Here is a 20,352-nt window from a genome sequence, read left to right on the forward strand (position 1 = left end):
CTCCCCCAAAGGGCAGTGGTCCCACGGGGCGCCATGTGGCCGCAGCGCCCCCCGCCCCGCAGCCCCCTCCGCGCCCTACCTTCTTTGGTCTGCGCGTTGGTGATCTGCAGGTCGCAGTCGGCCGCCTTGAGCTTCTCGCGGCCCATGATCTGGCGCTTGAGGTCGCACAGGGAGATGTGGAGCCCGTCGAAGGTGACCGTGTCATAGTTGAGCTTGGAGGAGAACTTGTAATGGACGCAGGACATGGTCGGGCGGGGCCTGCTCCGCGAGGGGGCCGGGGTCAGCGCGGGGAGACAGGTCCCGCTCCGGGGCGATCGGAGGCCGCTCGACGGGAAGCCTGCTCGGGGTGGGGCGGCTCGCGCGCGCGCTCGGGGCCCGGCTCGCGCTCACAGGCCGCCACGCTCCGCCATGGCCAGGCCCCGCGCTCTCAGGCTCGGCGGCCTCAGGGCTCCATGGCGGCGGCGGCGGCTCCGGCCTAGCCCCGCAGGGATCGAGCTGGGCCTCGGCGGCGAGGGCGCTGCTCCTCCGGTTCCTCCTCCTCCTCACACCGCGGCCGGGCGGACGCTGCGCCTCGGGCTCGGCCTCGGCCTCCTCGCACAGCCCCTCCGAGGCCCGGCTTCTAGCTATGGCGGCTCCGGCGGCCCTTGCCTCAGCGCTCGACTAGGGGGTTTCCCAGACAGGAACCGCACGGGCGAGGGGCAGAAGCGCCGCACTGCGCGTGCGCCTCGCCGTGCGCCACGCCCATTTTTCCTCACGTGACCCGGCGCATTATGACAAAGGAGCGGCCTGCTCCGGCATCACGTGATGGGGGGGTGGGAAGGAAGGAGTGGAGAGGGGTGTGTGCTCCTCAAAGTCTGCGGAGTTCCAGGCCGCCTGGGTTCATGTCCTGTCTGGGTCTGCGCACCCGTGGGTGGGACGCTCCCTACCATGAGCCGCAGCAGATTCAGCATGTGAACTGCTAAACTAGCTCAGGGTTAATGAGATGAACCTTCCCATCCAGACCCCGCTGGAAATGTGGGTGGAATTCCCCCCACAGCTGCAGATTTAGCACCCCTTAAATTCCGCACAAAAGGAGATTTCATCTAAAAAAAATCCAGTTTCTAGCCCTTCTGCTTGCAAATAAAATCTCCCAAAGAGACTCAATTCTATGTTACCTTCCTGAGTATGTTAACCTGGGTCTACACAAGGCTTTTACATGCAAAAATATCCAGTGTTGGTACCACTAGTTTGACTTTATTGCTAGGAATAAAGGAGGGATCTTTAGGATAAGGACTCCTGGGGCCTCCTGGCCCATGAAGGATTACTAACACCATGCCATCCTGGTAAAAAAAATCAGCATCACATGGTCTGATGGTCCCTTCTGGCTTTAAACTCTATGACCTTGTCTGCACTAGCATTTCCAGGAGGCCACTGCAACTGGTGGTAAGGAAATATTTCAGAAGAAAGGCTAGTGTAGACAAATTTGTATTCATACAGTAGGCTGTTAACTCTAAAACTTTATGCTGATGATTTTGGCTAAAATTCCTGTGAAAATCATGCAGATTTGGAGGCCAACTGTTTCACTTGGAGGCCAGTCACTTCCTATTGTAACTTTAATCCAACTTTTAATTGCATTGAACATACATTATAAAATAAAAAAAAACCCAGAACATTAAATAAGAAAAATTGTGCTAAATTACAGTTAAGATTGCACTGTGCAGTTAAATGACTGTTAAACACAATTTTAAGTTAACTCAAACATTAAAAAAATGGAAATCACTAACTAAGGTTACATAAACAATTTTGAGACCAACTTTAACATACACACAATCCAACAAGCAACAAACAATTCTCTGTGATCAGCAGACAAATAATTTATTAATTCTGTCCATGTGACAAAACACAGTAACTGCAAGGTCTAATAAAGTCTGAGGAAAGACTATAATTGTTTTCAGTAGAAGTTGGATTGTGCTCTAGAGTAGCAATACAAATACAGGGGCAGAGTTAAGGTTGTTTATTTACTGCTTTCGGCGATTTTTTCTCCTTAATGTTATTTCATGTGCACTATCTGATGGTTAATGTAACTTTAATTTGCGACTTCCATAACTTTTCATGCTTTTGTTTGATGATGTGTTCAGCAGTAAATCTTCTAATTTGCACTTAGTAACCTACAATGTAACTTATTGTTTTTTTTATTTTGTATTGTATTTGCAGATTAGTGGGGAAAGAGGAGGAAAAAGGAAGAGGTTGATGAGGAGGATATGTTTTATTGTTCTACAAGTTAGTTTATAGATCAGTAGGAACCACTTAGGGAACTACTTACCACTTTAGCCATATTGTTTTAGAAATAGTGGACTGCATCCACGCTGAAGGCTGTACTACTTTAAGTCTAAAGTGGTACACAAACTGTGTGTAGACAGGGCTTTTGGTTTTGAGGTTCTTGGAGCGGGCAGTGACCTTGAGTGTTTGGAAACTGCCTAATTAGTACATAATAGGCTGTACTTTAAAGAAAAATTAAGTAATCATCTTCATCATTTTGGAATGGCGGCCGCAGTTGCCTGTTGGCAAGAGACCAGCGAATAGGTAGAACTGTTCTGTGCATTTCTGTACATTGGCTTCTCCCTATCCAGAGTTTGTTTTGTTGGGTGGATCTTTAGTTCCCTTTTTCTTGAACTTTGGGTAGGTGGAAAGGGGGAGGGCAAAAAGGACTCTGCATTGCCTTAAGAACCTGGGGAAACTACCAGTCTGAGAGCCAGAGACCTGCTGAGCTAGTTCTGGAATGTCCAGATCTCTCCACCTGTGACATCTCAGAGTTCCAAAGCATGTTCTGTCATCCTTGAGGCTCCTGACTGAGGTCACACAGCTGTTGTGAGCACAGCAATACTCATAATAAAGTCGAGCTTTAATTGTAAATATCTGGCATCTCCCATCCTAATAATTACCCTGTGTGGAAACTAGCATTAATAAACAAGAACTTGGTTCATCCCCTTTGCACAGTACCTATTGCCTTTGGCAACATATAACATTTTTGGCATCTTGATCAAGACTGAGAGTCCGAAGGCAGGTAACCAAAACAAGGATGTTCAGACCATAAGCATGGGGAGCGCTATAGATGCTATGCAGTTTTTCACTTCTGTTTGTAGGGAGGATAGGGACATCACACCAGGATGGAGAACTAACATGCAAAATCTGTTCAAAATGATTAAGTGAGTTATGAATGGCAGCAAGTCAGATATATGCAATCACCACTTTGATCTTTATAGCCAAAAGATCACAATATTTAGTACCATAACACTGTAAAATCGGGCACATTCACAGTAGCAAGACCTCCATCTTTTTAGAGCATATCTTTTAGAAGAAAAATCCAGTTTTGATTAAAAAATGGCCAGGGATGGAGAAGACACCACAATGCTTGTTCAAATGATTCAATACTCTTACTGTTAAAGATTTGCCCCTTATTTCTAGTCTGAATTTGTGCAGCTTTGACTTCGAGACATTGGATCTGGTTATACCTTTCTCTACTAGGTTGAAAAGCCCTTTTTCATCAAATTTCTATTCCCCATGTAGTTACTTATAGACTGGGATAAAATCACCCCTTAACTTTCTTTTTGATCAGATAGACCCAGATCTCAATCTATTTATCACTGTAAGGCATATTTTCAATCCTTTAATTATTTTCATGGCTCTTCTCCGAACCCTTTCTAATTTTTCAACATCCTTCTGGAATCTGGCCTTTTGACTCCAGTGGAGCCAAAGGAAATGTGTATTAAATATTAATCATACTTTCATAGAGCAGTAACAACCACACTCGTTATAGCAAACAGGGTTCCCATTCATGAAATTCCCAGAATATGTGTTCTTATGTGTTTGGGGAGGGCAGGACTCCTCTGCAGAACTTAATCATAGAATCATAGAATATCAGGGTTGGAAGGGACCTCAGGAGGTCATCTAGTCCAACCCCCTGCTCAAAGCAGGACCAATTCCCAACTAAATCATCCAAGCCAGGGCTTTGTCAAGCCTGACCTTAAAAACCTCTAAGGAAGGAGATTCCACAACCTTCCTAGGGAACCCATTCCAGTGCTTCACCACCCTCCTAGTGAAAATTTTTTTCCTAATATCCAATCTAAATCTCCCCCACTGCAACTTGAGACCATTACTCCTTGTTCTGTCATCAGGTACCACTGAGAACAATCTAGATCTATCTTCTTTAGAACCCCCTTTCAGGTAGTTGAAAGTAGCTATCAAATCCCCCCCTCATTCTTCTCTTCTGCAGACTAAACAATCCCAGTTCCCTCAGCCTCAACTCATAAGTCATGTGCTCCAGCCCCCTAATAATTTTTGTTGCCCTTCGCTGGACTCTTTCCACTTTTTCCACATCCTTCTTGTAGTGTGGGGCCCAAAACTGGACACAGTACTCCAGAATGTTTTTAGCATTTTCTAGGAGGTAACCATGAAGCTTTCAAGTCTCCAGTTCCAGAGTTGTTTTTTTTTGGGGGGGGGGTTGTATGGAAGGTGCTGATTGACAGCCCAGTTGGGGAGATTGGAGTCCTCTGTTTATCCCCAGATAAACACAAAATATAGTATGGGATGAAGAAGCACCAGCTTCTCACATCCTCCCCGGCCATTGTGCATCACCCAGTCATTTGGCCCAATTATTGTGTATGCTTGTCCACTGCAAACTGGACAGAGACCACAAACACATCTGATGGTTGTTCCATGGGATAATGGTTTTTGGCCAGTACCTACCTATTCTGAATCCAAACTGATGACCCAGAGGCGAAAGCCATTTTTGTTTGAGCCTATTGGCGACTTCTAATCTGTTCATATCTTTCTACCCACCCCATAAATTGTTGAGTTACTTTTTCATGGAAGAATCCATTCTAGTTTCAGGATAATCCATTAAAGATTAGGATCCATATGATTTGTTCATAATGGCCAGGACTATACCGCCAGTCAGTCATTTATAATCAGAGTGCTAACTCTTTATAGTGTGCTGGGTTGGGATGCCAGTGCTTAGATGATGTATCAGCACTGTACATCATCGTAGTACCTTTTCTCTGTTGATGTATTACTTCTAGGGTGGCGCTGATTGGGAAGAATGGACCCAGGGGGCCTAGTAAGGTGTTATTTATTATTGTAAATACTGATAAATATTATAAATATCTTTGAAGAACTGCTCTGCAGTTTATGAAGTGCAAGGAAGGAGAAATAATTAACAGACGGGGAGAGGGGCCCAGAAACCCTATGATGCTGAATAGCAATTTGATTTCGCTGGGACCAGCTGTGTTGTTTTTGGCACTGCCGTGTATCTTCAAAAAGCAGCACAGATTTGGTACTGTCCCCTAGTCCAAGAGGAAAGAACAAAACCCCACAGGAGGGCTTCTGGTACTCTTCCCTATAGCTTCTTTACTATGTGCTGCATGAACCAAAGTACAATGTGCTAATGACGTTGCTGGATTCTGGCAGCATGGCCCAGGGGTACGGAGATTTGCCACGGATTTCACACTATCACATGTGCTGAAGGTTTTATTTAACAATCTGAGTGAAACGGACAGCCTCTTCTTTCTGTCCAAATGTGCACGTCACATGCACTCCTTGTTCATTCTTTCAGGGGCCCATCCTATCCATACAGTTATTGGGCTGGTATGCATAATACTTTGATTAATGTTTGTGCCGTGTGCTTTTCATCTTTAAATTGCTTTGCAATCATTCATTAAGCCTTACGGCAGCTTGAAGAAGAGTGCGGTGTAGCTCGAAAGCTGGTCTCTGTCACTAGCAGAAGTTGGTCCAATAACAGATGTTACCTCATCTGCCTTGTTTCTCTAATATGCTGGGACACGGCTATAACCCCACTGCAAACAACATCTTGGAAGGCAGGTAAGTATTATACCTCCAATTCTGGGGAGGGCAATGAGGCACAGAGGTGAATTGATTGTCTGAGGTTAGTCTGCCAGTCAGTTTCAGAGCCTGTGGTCGAACTCAGCTAAACCACACCTCTCCCCTGGCCTATGTGATGGGATTCCAGTTTTATCACATGCCTGTAACCTGAGGAGGATTCAGGGTATTATAGTAGCTCTTTACATCTTCACAGGGCCGGCCTTAGGATTTATGGTGCCCTAGGCGAGATTATTAAACTGGTGCCCCTGTGCCTGATCTGCTCTTAGCAACACAAACATAAGCTTACAGTATTGGAAAACTTGCCACATTCACGTTATTAAAACCAGTTTAACTTAATTAAGCACACTGTAATGCTGATGGACTAGCACTAAAGAAGCAGCACTATAGAAAAAATTCTGATATGACAGAATGATGCAAATAATATTTTTTTTTAATTTATCAAAATTTTATTGGAAATTTATATGAAAAGGTATTGAAACAAAGATTTGTTTTTAATTAAAAGCAATCTTTCTGGCTTTTTTGGATGCAAAATCAGTAATAATGTCATCGTATGACAAAGACAAAGTCATGTCTTGTTCGATTGCAAGAATAGCAAGACCAGTTAAGCGTTCCTGACTCATGGTAGAGCAGAGATAGTTTTTAATGAGCTTTAGTTTTGAGAAACTCCGTTTTCCTGATGCTACTGTTACAGGAATTGTCAGTAGAATACGAGTGGCAATGTACACGTTAGGATATATGTCAACAAGTTTGCGGGTATGAATAAACTGTACAATGTCCATCACCGATTTTGCATGTGGCAAAATTGATGACAGTGTACTCAATTCTTCATACAGTTCAAGTCCATTTAAATCAAAACTATCACCGTGCTTCAGGAGGCTCTCTAGGTTCTTGCACTTTGTCATTAGTTGCTCTTGTTTTCCTATTTTGTTGAATTTAGTTATGTCATACAAAAATCCAAACTGTTCATGGTGTACTTGCAAGGTATTAAACCTTTCATCAACAGCAGATACTGCTTTATCCATCACAACATTAAAAAATTCAACCTCAAATTTATTTTCTGGATCGTCTATGGGAATGATCTGCTGTACAGATTCTTCACAAAGAAGTGTCCCTGGCCTTTTTAACTCATATTAACTATGTATTTACTTTATGAAAGTTGGAGAAAACATTGTGAAAACGTAAAACATTCGCTGCCCAACTTCTGGGCTGGCAAAAGTTATACTGACTCACAGGGAAAAAAAAAAGCAGGAAAATCTTAGTACAACATATGGTCACTTTATACCAGGGGTCGGCAACCTTTCAGAAGTGGTGTGCCAAGTTCACTGTAATTTAAGGTTTCTCGTGCCAGTAATACATTTTAATGTTTGTAGAAGTGTCACGGAGTCACCGGGCGATGCTCTGGAACTGCTCCCCACAAAGCCAGTCAGGACTTTGGGGAGCCTCCTGTCCCTTGGAGCAGACTTGTTCAGGGCAAGAAGCTCACACGTCTTCACCTCCTGGGTCTCTCCTTGGAGCATTCAGCATCCTCTGCCCCTCCGTGCGCTTCCCTCAGCGAGCCCGCCTCAGTGGGGTCCTGGGGAAGCCACCGGGTCCTGCACCCCCACTTTGCAGTCAGATGTGACTCTTAGCCAGCCAGTAAAACAGAGGTTTATTCGATGACAGGAACAGGTCTAAAACAGAGCTTGTAGATACAGCGAACCAGACCCCTCGGCCGGGTCCATTCTGGGGGGCAGTGAACCAGACCCCCCACGTCTGCACTTCACTCCTCGACCCCAGCCAGCTCCAGACTAACAACCCCTCCCAGCCCCTCCTCTCTCCTCAGCCCCTTTCCCGGGCCAGGAGGTCACCTGATCCCTTTGTCTCCAACACCTTCAGCTGGCACCTTTGCAGAGGAGGGGCCTAGGCCATCAGTTGCTAGGAGACAGAGTGCCAGGCATTTAGGTGCACTGGCCCTTTGCTCTTCAGCAATCACATGCCCTTATCCCACCACCTAGATACTTAAGAACTGCATAGGGGACACTGAGGCACCAACACAGTATTCAGAGGAAACATCAAGAACATTCCCAGTTCGTCACAAGAAGGTTTCTCTCTATGTCTATATTATATAAATAAACTATTGTTATTATCTGAGGTCTTGGCCACCGGTCCTGCTCAGGCCACTGCCAGCTGAGTAAATGAAACCCCAAACCAGCAGCGGGCTGGTGGCTGGAACCCTAGACAAGGATCCCAGGCCCTGCTCAGCCCGCTGCTGGTCTGGGGTTCTGACCACCAACTCCTGCCAGCCAGGATCCTGGCTGCCAACACCCCCTCAGCTCGCTACCAGCCTGGGATTCTGCTCACCCACGCTGGCAGGAGGCAGAGTGGGGCTGGCGGCTGAGCTCCTGACTGGCAAGGGGCCGGCAGCCAGAACCCCGGAGTAGCAGTAGGCTGAGTGCTGCTGGCACCCCAGACTGGCAGCAGACTGAGCCATTCAACCCCCCACCGGCCCTGCTCAGCCCGCCACCAGCCCACTCAGCCCGCTGCCAGCTGAGTGAATGGAACCCCAGGCTGACAGCAGGTTGAGTGGTTCAGCTGGCCTGCTCAGTCCACTGCCAGCCTGCGGTTCCTTGAGGGTCCCCAGGCCAGCAGCAGGTGCTGAATGGGGCCGATGGCTGGTATCCCAGCTGGCAATAGGGCAGCAGCCGGAACCCCAGAGCAGAGATGGGCTGAGCCGGTCAGCCTGCTGCTGCATACTATCAAAAATCAGCTCACCTGCCACCTTTAACATGTGTGCCGTAGGTTGCTGACCCCTGCTTTATACACTAGTAAGAAGATGAGCATATTACAGTTGTTGGAGGGTTCTTATCAGGAGTAACAGGCTATATGAAAGTCAGTCAACATTTTTTGTTTCTCTGATGAAAACTGGCCCACTCCCTGCCTTTAACCAAACCTGTCACTAATAATTGTCAACAACTTAATTTTCTGTTTTTGGCTAAGATATTGATTTTTTTAAAAAAAAAATATTGAAATTGGATTCAGGATTGTTAGCAAGAATTTTTGGCAAACAAAGTTGTTAAATGACAATCTAAATGGCAACACAGTACTGCTTTCATGCTTGGCTCACCCCCCAGCCTGCAGGTCCAACAGCTGCATTAGACCCCAAAATCCACCTCTTGGGGTGCAGAGTGGCAACAGAAGCAGCAAACCCTCAGGTGCAATCACACGCCAGTGGGCACCACCACCAGCCTTACGGACCATGGTGAAGTTAGCACAGCATCTGATCTCAGATAGGTCGCCCATGGAGCCACAGCAGCTCATCTTGCCCTGTGCAGCTCCCCCCGGATGAGATGGATCGCTGGCAGCTGCCAGCCCGGGGAGAGGCGCTTCCCAGCTAGGGTGGCCAGATCCAGATGTCCTGACTTTATAGGGCGAGTCCTGATATTTGGGGCTTTGTCTTATATAGGCACCAATTACCCCCACCTAGAGTGACCAGACAGCAAGTGTGAAAAATCAGGACAGGCAGTGGGGGCGGGGGGTGAGGGGATAAAAGGAGCCTATATAAGAAAAAGACCCCAAAATTGGGACTGTCCCTATAAAATATGGATATCTGCTCACCCTACTCCAATCCCCTATCCTGATTTTTCACACATCTGGCTAACCCCAGCCAAGCCCTGTGTGACATTCCAATTCTGGCTGCCTGCCAAGGAAGTGAGTTACTTTCACTTTCATTCCTCAGCAGGCAGCCAGCCTCCCTTCCCCCCACCTATCCCCAGCACCTCACCCAACCCAGCCCTGACGGAGGAGAGAGAGAGGGGTGCTCCTGGGGAGGAGGGAGAAAGGAGGGGGTGCTCCATGGGGCGGGGGGGAGAAGAATGGATGTTATGGGAGACAACAAAGGATACTGGTTCCAGAGCCACAGAGCCTGCCTCACCTGACCTCAGCCGGGGGGAAAGAGTCACACTCACAGGTGAGCTCCTTTCCCAACCCCCACCCCCTTCCCTTCCCAGAGACCCCAGCAGCCAATCCCGTCCCTCAGACTGTGCTGCATTCGGCTCTCTCTAGGACCCAGCAGCCCTGCTTCTACTCTGTCTGGGCTGCCTGCAGAGTGGTGCCCCCAGGGAGAATGAGGCCCTACGCCGCTGCCTATTCTGCCTATGCCTAAGGACGGCCGTGCATCTTCATAGTGTCTACAATCACTAACCAATCAGGAGCTGGATCCAAGAAGTCAGTTCTTACTAGGAGCCAGCTCCTATTATCCTCTCCTCCTTAGTTTCTTTATCAACTGCCCAGTCTCACCTCCCTTCTTTGCTGTAGCCGGGAATGGCTTACACAGCCCTCCTTCTTCGTACAGGTACAAGTTTGTCCCACCCATTCAGGAGGAGGGGACCTTACAAATCCATCACAGCAACTCAATCCTCCTCCTTGTTCTCCAGCTGTCTTGTACGACTATTTCAATTCACTCACGCTGCTGGGTACATCTGATCCAGAATGAAGCTAAAAACCCCAAACGCCACCCATGGATTGTACTGGTATGTTTTCCACAGGGAGAAAACTCTCCAGAGAAGGGGAGTGTTTATTTCAGTCACAAAATGCCTCTGCCGTTCTAGCTCAGTTCTACTGCAAGTCTCTCCTCTAGCTTCCCATCTCTGTGGGCTCAGCCTCCCCTACCTGACTGTGTGGGTGTCTAATCTCCCCCCTGCTGGGTGCTTTGTGAGGCAGGACGGGTGACCAGATAGCAAGTGCGAAGGATCGGGACACCTTTTTTTCCAGGATGTGTGGAGAGGTAGAGCTGCTTATAAAAGACAAAGCCCCTAATATTGGGACATCTGGTCACCCTAGGCAGGACTTGAGTCCAGGGCACGGTGCCTTATGTGACTCTAGGCATGGTCACACTATTGCATGCGGTAGAGGAGCACCATCAATCTTCAAACCTCCCAGATTACCTGCAGTCCCAACACAAGCCCCAGTCTCCCCAGTAACATGGGCATATACCTGACCCTGTTTCACTCCCAGTTCTGCTCTGCCAGCTCTGGATACCCGCTCATTCCCATCCGCCCCCCCGGCAATGTGCCCCAGTTCACATGTTCAGTTAGAGGCTTTGCATCCCTCCTCCTCAACATCTTCCCATTACTTGATCCCACCTCCCACGCTGTGCAGCGTTACTAGGCTGGAATATAGCCCCCGGTTTTCATTCCTGGGAATGAGATGCCTGTGGAGTCTATCTCCAGCTGGAGACAGATCGCCATCTAGGGGTTTAGACCAGCCAATATCTTGGGAAAAATCAATTCTGTGTCAGCATAAGGAGGAAACAGTGTCAGAGATGTTTGCTGGGTGCTGTCAGCATGCTCTGTGCTCTACAAGACCCAGGTAAAGGCATGGCCCTTGGAGCAGATTGCTTACAATATCTGTGGAGGGCTAAGAAGGAAATTCTCCACTGAAGCAAGAGCTCTGGAGAGAGCATTGTTTTGAGAACATGAGCCTTTGCTTGGATCTCCTCATTGTGTTTTCCCCCTCAGTGTTACATCCTTCACGCCAGGTCATATCATGCCCCCGAGCCCTGCTCCATGGAGGATGGGCACAGATCTTCCCTGCTCTGCGTGGAATACACTGGGTGCAGGTGTTCAGTTCTCTCAGCAGCACTGCCCCCCTTCAGGGGACCATGCAGAAAGCTCTCTGCAGAGTCAGGATCTGCTCAGCGGGAGGAGGAAGACCAGGCAGGGCCAGGCCAGCACAGCCACATTGTCCCACCATCACGCTGCACAGGTTACTAATCACACATAATCCAGGTTCACTGGAACATGCTGTCAGGGAGCCAGCCAGGTGCGCCCCTGGGTGTCCACAAGGCAGCACATCCACAGGACTGGCCCTGTGCGAGAAATCAGAGCTCACCCCATATGGGTGGGCTTTGGCAAACTCTGTCACTGCTCCACAGGATGATTTGGTGGGGACTCACATGCTGATCCTCACTCACTGTTTATCTCTCATGGGCACCTCCCTTGAAAGGGGATGCCTTGGACCACTGTTCTGAACAACACTAACCTGGCTGTGACATACAAGTACCACTTTCTCTCACTCCAGCATCATTTGTGTGTATGTGTGCAGGGGGCATGGTGGGGGTTGACAGGGGAAGGGTCTGGTGGAACATTGCTTCATAAATGGGATATTATTAAATGAAAGAAGGTTTTAAATTATGTCATCTTGGGGGCTTTTTTAAATTAATCTTTAGATAAAATTACGGTGGTGACAATCACAAAGGAAAACAGCACAGTGTTAAAAAACTCTCCACATTGCAAAAATCCCAACTTTCCTCCCACAAGCTCTGCAAGAAACACGCTAAAATACCAGAGGAGCAATAAAACAAAGAGGCAAAAATCTACTTGGCAATTCAACTACAAGATCAATGGATGCTGCATTTTGGCACAGACAGTAACAGACTTACAAGAAATCAATTCCCTATCAAACATGTCAGTGTCCATAGGCACATAACAAAGAATTAGACTAAACATCCTCATTTGAACATCCATCATCATCTTAATCCTCATTTAGATGAGATTCCTTTTGGTCTAATTTTGTTAACTGCGAGACTTTGGCATCGTTATAATTTAAAAAGAAAATGTAATTTAGAAGCCTTTTCTAAGCACCAGTATTGCCAGCAACCAAACAGATGCTTAAAACCCAAATGACAAGAATTCAGGGAGTAGTGCCAATAATTTTCTTCTATGATTTTGAGTATAACAAATTTCTATTTTTGCCATCTAAAAATTGAATATTACCCTTCTGTTTCCACAGAGAGTGGGAAAGACAAAATACTTGTATAAAAAACCCTCCTAATCATATATACACACATATTATAGCTGGGACACGTTTAGAACCAAAACACCTGAAGTTTGGAAGTTGTCCTGAACAGAGCTCACGCTGAGGATTAGCACTTTTTTTCACATGGAGAGGAAATTTTAAAATGTCACAGAGGATTGAAAAATCATTTCTGGGCATGCTCAGTAGGTATGTACAGTGCTACATTTTGTGTTTTTTTTTTAAAGCAGTCTACTGAAGACCTCTCCCAATCTGGGACATTGCTGCATATTTTCTTCACCCCACCTGGCATCCCCAGGGACTCCTCTTTTCAGGGCAACTGTAAAAGTGTCATTGATACACATACAGCACAGTTCTCCCAGAAAACAAAACCCACCTTAGCATCAAGGAGAGGAGAATAAACCCAACCAACCAAGGTGCATGCACATTCTGTGAGCTGAGAGCCTCTCCACAATCCCAGCTGCATCCTGCAGTGTTCCACAAACCCTAACCCAGGGGTCAGCAACCTTTCAGAAGTGCTGTGCCGAGTCTTCATTTATTCACTCTGATTTAAGGTTTCATGTGCCAGTGATACATTTTAACATTTTTAGAAGGCCTCCTTCTATAAGTCTATAATATATAACTAAACTATTGTTGCATGTAAAGTAAATAAGGTTTTTAAAATGTTTAAGATGCTTAAATTAAAATTAAATTAAAATGCAGAGCCCCCCGGACTGGTGGTCAGGACCCGGGCAGTGTGAGTGCCACTGAAAATCAGCTCGTGTGCCGCCTTCGGCACGTGTGCCATAGGTTGCCTACTCGTGCCCTAACCCTTCATTTAAGACCGCCTAGGTCCTTGGCCTTATTTTCAGAGGTGCTGAGCACCCACAAATCCCACAGAAGTCAAAGGCAGCTCCAGGCACTCAGCACCTTGGAATATCAGCTCATCTTTATTTTTCCTGTTGGAAATATAAAACCTAATCCAAAACCCACTGAAGTCAATGGAAAGGCTCCTGCAGAAGACAGTGGGCTTTGGATCAAGCCCATACAGATTTGTAATTCAGAGGAAGATGTCCTGAGAATCCAGTTTTGCAGATAACTGCCTCCAAACAAACAATAGCTGGTAGGGAGGGAATTCTCACTGCTCACCTCATTCACGTCAGGGACGTCCGTGCAATGAAAATCACTGGAATAGCTATTGCGGAAGAAGCTATTCCACCATAGCTGTTTCTGACTAGCTCTTATTCTGGAACAACACCCTGTAGAAAAAGGCACTCCGAGTCCCAAACATGAGCCTGCATACGTGGAGCTACACTGCCATAAGCACGGCAGGAGAATTATACTGATAACTCTCCCTGTGCAGACAAGCCCTAGGCCCCAACTTTTCCTCCTGCCGGTGGGTGCTCAACCCGTCTCTGCCACCGGCCCTGCCCAGACTCCACCCCGCCCCCTTCCAACCCGTTCCCCAAAGACCCCGGCCTAACTCCACCCCCTCCGTGCCCCTATTCCGAGTCCTTCCCCAAGTCCCTGCCCCAGCCTGGCCTCTTCCCCACCTCCTCTCCTGAGTGTGCCATGTTCCTGGAGCTTGCTATGCAAGGTGGGAAGTGCTGGGAGGTAGGTGGAGCAGCGGGGACGTGGTGCACTCAGGGGAGAAGGCGGAAGAGGAGGTGGGGTGGGAGGGGAGCTACCTGCTTGCCTGCCGGTGGGTGCAGAGCACCCACTAATTTTTCCCCGTGAGTGCTCTGGCCCCAGAGCACCCATGGAGTTGGCGCCTATGAGACAAGCTCTTGCTGTATTGCCGCTGATCTCTAAAAAAAACATACGTCATGTGCAGCCTGGCTGCTGATGGAGCGTTTCATGCTGGGAGCTACTCCACATTAGCAACGGGTGTCCTTTTCCGCAGGTGTTTCTTTGATCAGGCCCCAGCGTGATGGCGTTGTAATGGCTCTTTATATCAAACCTGGGCAGAGCAGGAAGGCACCAAGCACAGGGCTACTTCCTAGCTGATCTTCAGAAGACAATGACTAGTGTCCTCATTATTCTAATGAGATCATTTGGGGAAGAAAACAAATAGGCCCAACACTTGCCCTGTGATTTTCCCCCATAGGACATTGCTCTGGACTTAGGCTCTGTCGTCAGGCTATGTCCATAGTCAGCAGGCTGTGTGAACAGCCCTAGCTCTCAAGGGGGGACCAAATACCCCCACCAGTCCCTCAGCTCCTGCGACTGGCAAAGGGAGTAGGCAGGAGGCCCCCAGTCTGGCAGCAGCATGACTGAATCTCTGCCCTGTGTTACACACAGACCCAAGCCTGTTCAGTTCTCACTGGGACTCACCACTTACAGCCTTATGCCTAGTGACTGTCTGCGGAGGAGTGAGGCAGCATTCACACCCTTCCAGAGGAAGAGACACCACCCCGTAGCTGGGGAATCGTCGTCTCATTCCATTCTCTGCTCTCAGCATCCCTCTGTGTTGCTAGTGCCCATTGCTCCCTCCTTTCCCACCACAGCTGTTCTTCTCACAAACTCTACCCACCCCCCTATGACTCTTTCCTCCCTGCTGGCTCCGTCTCTCCCTCTCAGGAAGGTCCTCACTGCTGTGCCTACTCTGTGTTCAGAACCTCTCCATCTCCCTCCAGATGCCCTGGAAGTGTCTCTTTACAGCTGCCCTCTGGCTCCAACATGTGTCCTTCTTTCCTGCATCACCCAGGGAACGGCTCACAAGCGCCCTGTCCAACGCCTGCTGGGCATTGCATGGAGCCTGTTTGAATCGCCCTGGTAGAAAATACATGGTCACGTTTACTCCAGCGATCAGCGTTGTGGCTGTCACTCCCAGAAAGCTGGTGGGGAATTCTGCCTTTCGGCAGGCTGGTGAACCCCTAAATCACAGTGTATAAAGACGAGGTACAGAGCTCAGCTGAACAACAGCTCCTCTTCCTCAGCAGCATGTATTAGCTCCAAGAAGGTGCTGGAATGTTACCAGTGCTGTCATGCTTCTGCGTTCTGCTTCTCTTCTCAGTCTAATCACAGCTCACAGCCTGCGCTGGAGAACGCCTGGAGTGACCTTGCAATTTAATGAATCCCTAGTAACTAATTATTCAGCTCAAGGAAAGAAGGTGACAAAATTAACAATCTTTCCCCCTCCCGTGCATGGGAGAGTCTGAAATGTCTCAGCAACGTTAGCAGCACGGTGGGGAGGCTCCATGCTTGCGGTTTGCAGGGCCGGCTTGCTCCCCGGGAGCTGACCTTCGCTTTGGGCCTGCTCCAGATGAAGTCAGTGAGGAGGGAAGGTCTTCTGGTTAACATCCTGCTCTGGGACTCGGGAGGGGCCTGCATTTAATTCCTAGCTCTGTCACAGACTGCCCGTGTGGCCTTGGGGAGAACCTTCCTTGCTGAGGGTTTGGAGGATAAATTCATTCCTGTGTGCGAACGGTGAACTATACCAGTGCAAACCCCATTTTAACCAGTACAGTGCAACGGCACTGGAGGTTTGTATCAATGTTGCTTCCGGCGTGTTGCTAGACCAGTGCCAAGAGGCCCTAATACCAATATGAAATATGCTAGAAACTCCAGCAGGACACAGCCTGTCAGTGCTGATAGCTGACAAGATCAAGCCATTGTTGCTCTGTGTTGCTCCTGGTCCTTGTTTCTATTTAAGCTGGCTTAGTTAAGCACTCAAGGCAGAGAAAATGGCATACCAGAACTTCCCTTCACAGAGATTACTGCAGACACGGACATTTGGAAGCAGAGGGCATCTGGCCACTTCTGCTGATGTTCACACCTTCTATCCAAACAGTGACATCTCACCACCCTGGTCAAGACTTACCTCACATAGCTAATGAGTGTAGGTGAGTCCTATACAGAATTTGGGTGCATGCTCCAAATCACCCCTGAACCCGGCCCATACACCACCTTGACAGGACCGCAGCTATAGCCCAATATCAGTAAGAGTTTGTTGCGGAATCTATTTCAGAGCTAAGACTCTTCCTGCAAATCCATGTCTGCTGCGACATCCATGGAGCTCACCTGCCTTCCCTGAGTAACTGCATCATTTTACTGCTGCACTCTGCCCTTACCCCTCATTAACCGACAGTTATTTATATTATGGTGACATCCAGAGGACCCAACCCGGATCAGGATCCTAGTGTGCAGGGCACTACAAAAACACAGAGGTAGACATGGTCTTTAATCCAAAGAGCTCACACTCACAGAGGATGAGCAGCATAGGTGAGGGAATAGGTACAACTTGATAATATACAGAGAGAGATGAAGTATAATTGAATCAATAAAGAAGCAATGCTGCCCCTCAGCCTAGCTAATTAAACAGTCTGCACCAAAAAAATAAAAATTCTGCACACAAGATTGCAAAATTCTGTCAAATAAACTTGAAGGCTCCAGCATGGCATTAGGGAGCACAGGCCACTGGCTGCACGGAAATGGGAGATCACTCTGCAGCTCCCCCCGGGACACAGACTCAGCGGTGAGGCTGCACCCAACTCTGACTCAGCACAAGGACTAGGCCTGCCATAGAAACACCCCAGGGCCTTGCCCATCTGTGCCAGATGCACCAGGTGTGGGCAGGCAGGCTCAGCAGGGCAGGATCCAAGTGTGGAGGGGCTTAGTGTGGAGGGATCCAGGTGTGGGTTGAGAAGGTTTTGTGTGGGGCAATCTGGGTGTGGGCGGCTCAGTGAGGGATCCGGGTGTGGGCGTGGGGTAGGGGTGGGAGGGAATCTGCATGCACAGGGGCTTGTTAGGGGATTCTGGGTGCAACAGTAATGGGACTCTGCGAGGGGATGAACTGTGCAGAAGGATGAACTGCTCCCCATGTTCCTCAGAGTCACTGTGCTAATGAATGGCAGAACTGTTTCAAAAACAGCTGGAGATTCATGCAGGGAAAAAATCTGCCAGTGGAGACTAGGAGTTCATGTGGAATTGACTCCACCTTGGGAGAAAGGGATCTGATGACACAGGCAGTTAGGAGCTCTCCAGAGCCAGGCTCTGTATCTCGCTGCAGCCCGTCTGTTCTGCACTGTGTACAATCCTGTCTTGGAGGAAAGGAGTTTCATCAGTTTCTGTTTTGCCACTAGAGGTCATTTGAACACCAAAATAAGGAGCAGGTCAGTAAGGCATGATTTGATTTGCATCTTTGCAAGATTTTCCTTTTCTTTTTCTCTCCATAGGCAGATACCTTCTAGCATTCTGTCTTGCCTCAGAGTACACCATGCAAAGCTTTGCCAGGATAATAGTATGTCAGTGTGAAGGAGCAGAGAGATGGCTGCCAGGCACAGCAGGGGTTAAAGGACACCTGTGGGTTCAGCTAGCCCCATCCTGTTATACCTGCAGCCAATGCCAGGCCTGGAAGGAGGAGAAAAGAAGGGAGCCTGGCTCAGTCAGGGGCTGACTGGCAAAGAGGCAGGAGCTGTCTGTGTTTCTGCACAGACACAGCCCCCTTGCCAATGCAGCCACTGGATGCAAGTAAGTCTTTCCCTGCCAAGGGGAATAATCTACTGCCACGCGCCAACTGTGGGGAAACTGGACTAGCAGGGCCACCCCCCAAACTAAAGGACTTACATAGGGAGCAAGAGCCATCTCCCCTGTCTATGAGTGTGAGTGGCCCAGGACTCTGAGCCAGGACCTGAGAGAAAGGAGGGCAGGTCCCCCGCTCCAGCCCCTAACCAGTGATCTAGCCATTAGGCTGCCCAGCCACTGATGGTCCTATCACAGTCAGTTATGAGTGTGAAAAAATCATCCCCAGCAGAAACAGTTTTGCTGGCAAAAGCCCTAGCATAGATGCCGCTATACCAGCAGAAACCTCCTTTTGCCAGTATCGCATACTCCACTCAGGGAGCTGGTTTAAGTTACACCCCCTGCTTCTCCTCCTCACTCCTTTCCTGGCTGAGTGACAATAACCACATTGCTGTGACCCGGATACACATCACTGTGGAGACTCTGAAGTGCTCTTCCACAGCTGGTCGTGGGAGGGTGCCAGAGTGCAGTGCATGCAGCATCCTCCCACGCCCAGGGGTGCTGGAGAGAGCCATATGATCCTATGCATGTCAGCAATGCAACATTCTGGGCCCCAAGAGCTACCTGGAAAGCGGACATGCAGCCGGTCCTGCCCCAGGCCTCCCCAGAGAGGAATGACAGCCCCGTGGCTCGGGTGTTAGCCTTGGACCTGGGAGAGCTGTGTTTAGTTCCTGGCTCTGCCCCAAGCTTCCTGCGCGACCTTAGACAAATCTCTCTGTGCCTCATCTCCCCATCTGTATGCTGGGGCTAACAGCACTTCCCTGCCTCACAGGGGGCGGTGAGGATAAGGACATTAAAAATTGTGATGTGCTCGGATAGTAGAAGCAGGAGGGCATAGACGTACCTTAGCTAGCAGCATGCAGTGCTGTCCATTACGCCATCCCACTTGTCCCACTTGGACTTTTACTATCACATTGAGCAAAACACATTATTTATAATGATAAATAATTAAATTCATGTCGTGAAAGTTATCGAAGGATCCCAAAGCCTCAGCAGAACATCCCCCACCAATGACCACCACCTCTGAGGTGTAGCCACTACCAAGATGCAGCTCAGCACTAAACACCAGTTCTGACAGGAAGGGAAGACGAACCCTGCACCTATCTGAGACTCGGGGAGAATGTAGGTAGGGAGAATGTAATTGCACAATGCTGAATTTGTAGAACTTTGCCCAGGACATCCAGGTTAGCTTTCCTACTCCTGCAATATGTGCCATGGGATCTGCAATAACCAAGAGCATGCAGGGCCTCCATTTTTGGCCTCACCCTAAAATCATTTCTCAGTTTACAGATTTTTTTTTAAGTTGAGGCACACGACATTTGCTTTTTGCTTGAGACTGAACTTCAGCAAAGAAGGTGCCTTCTGTTACAGAGAAAATGGATTAATAGGGAAAATTTGCTTTTGAGTGCGGCTGATTTACAGAACTTCTGTTTGTGGGAGGCCTTTTTCTCGAACAAAATGGTTTTGATCACATGAAGTCTGGGCCTGAGGCCACTTTGTCTCCAGTCACTTGGAGTTTTTGATAATTGCTACTATAGCAATTACTGCTTGCTTCTAAAAATGAAGTCAGGAAGAATTGGGTGCCAGTTACGGGACAAGGCACTTGCCGTTTAGTGATTCACACTAGGAATGGCAGGAAATGTGGTAGTGACATTTGCCTCAGGAAGCTGTGCTCATTAGCAGACCAGTGACAGTTTATCTAGGGTCCAGCTCTGACGGAGAAAGGGAGCAGCTCTTGGCCTTTCATTCTCTCTGAACGCAAGTGGAAACCTTTCCAGACAGGCTGATGTGGGGAGTCTGTTTGCTCTGCTACAAGGGTCACAGAGCCACTGCAGTGGAACGTTGTGCCTGCGCTGAAATCCCGGAGTTTACCGGCTTCTGCATCAAAACTCCTGAATGAGGTGAATGCGAAGACTGGAGGCTGCTGAGAAATTCAGAGCTTTACCTCTCGGAACCTTAAACCTAGTTATCATGCTGACGGTCCCCAGGGAGGGGCTGACAGGACGTTTTAAACCCTGCACATGGATGAGCATTGCCACTTCGCCGTTATAATAAAAAGGCCATGCCCACCTTTCGGCACTAATGGGATTAATACAATGTATCCCTGCCCTCCCTGGCCTCAGGCCCAGCTGTGAAGGCTCTGAGAGGACTATCGCACTGGAATGCTAATGAAGGGCATTA

General features: G+C 48.4%; 2 protein-coding genes across 4 annotated transcripts in view; both read right to left on the minus strand.

Annotated features, from left to right (window-relative positions):
* RBBP6 (RB binding protein 6, ubiquitin ligase) overlaps positions 1-385 on the minus strand; it is a 39,304-nt gene extending 38,919 nt beyond the window's left edge. For 2 of the 3 annotated variants that reach the window (XM_050968539.1, XM_050968540.1), the window contains exon 1: positions 80-279. In XM_050968539.1, coding sequence (XP_050824496.1) covers positions 80-245 — 166 coding nt within the window. In that variant the 5' untranslated portion in view covers positions 246-279. Of the gene's footprint in view, positions 1-79 lie in introns of all 3 variants that reach the window. The other variant, XM_050968541.1, reaches the window with a different exon arrangement.
* LOC127058506 (troponin T, cardiac muscle-like) overlaps positions 1-20,352 on the minus strand; it is a 195,071-nt gene that overhangs the window by 47,139 nt on the left and 127,580 nt on the right. The gene's annotated exons all lie outside the window — the stretch shown is intronic.

Source organism: Gopherus flavomarginatus, chromosome 9, assembly GCF_025201925.1.
Source record: "Gopherus flavomarginatus isolate rGopFla2 chromosome 9, rGopFla2.mat.asm, whole genome shotgun sequence".
NCBI lineage: Eukaryota > Metazoa > Chordata > Testudines > Testudinidae > Gopherus > Gopherus flavomarginatus.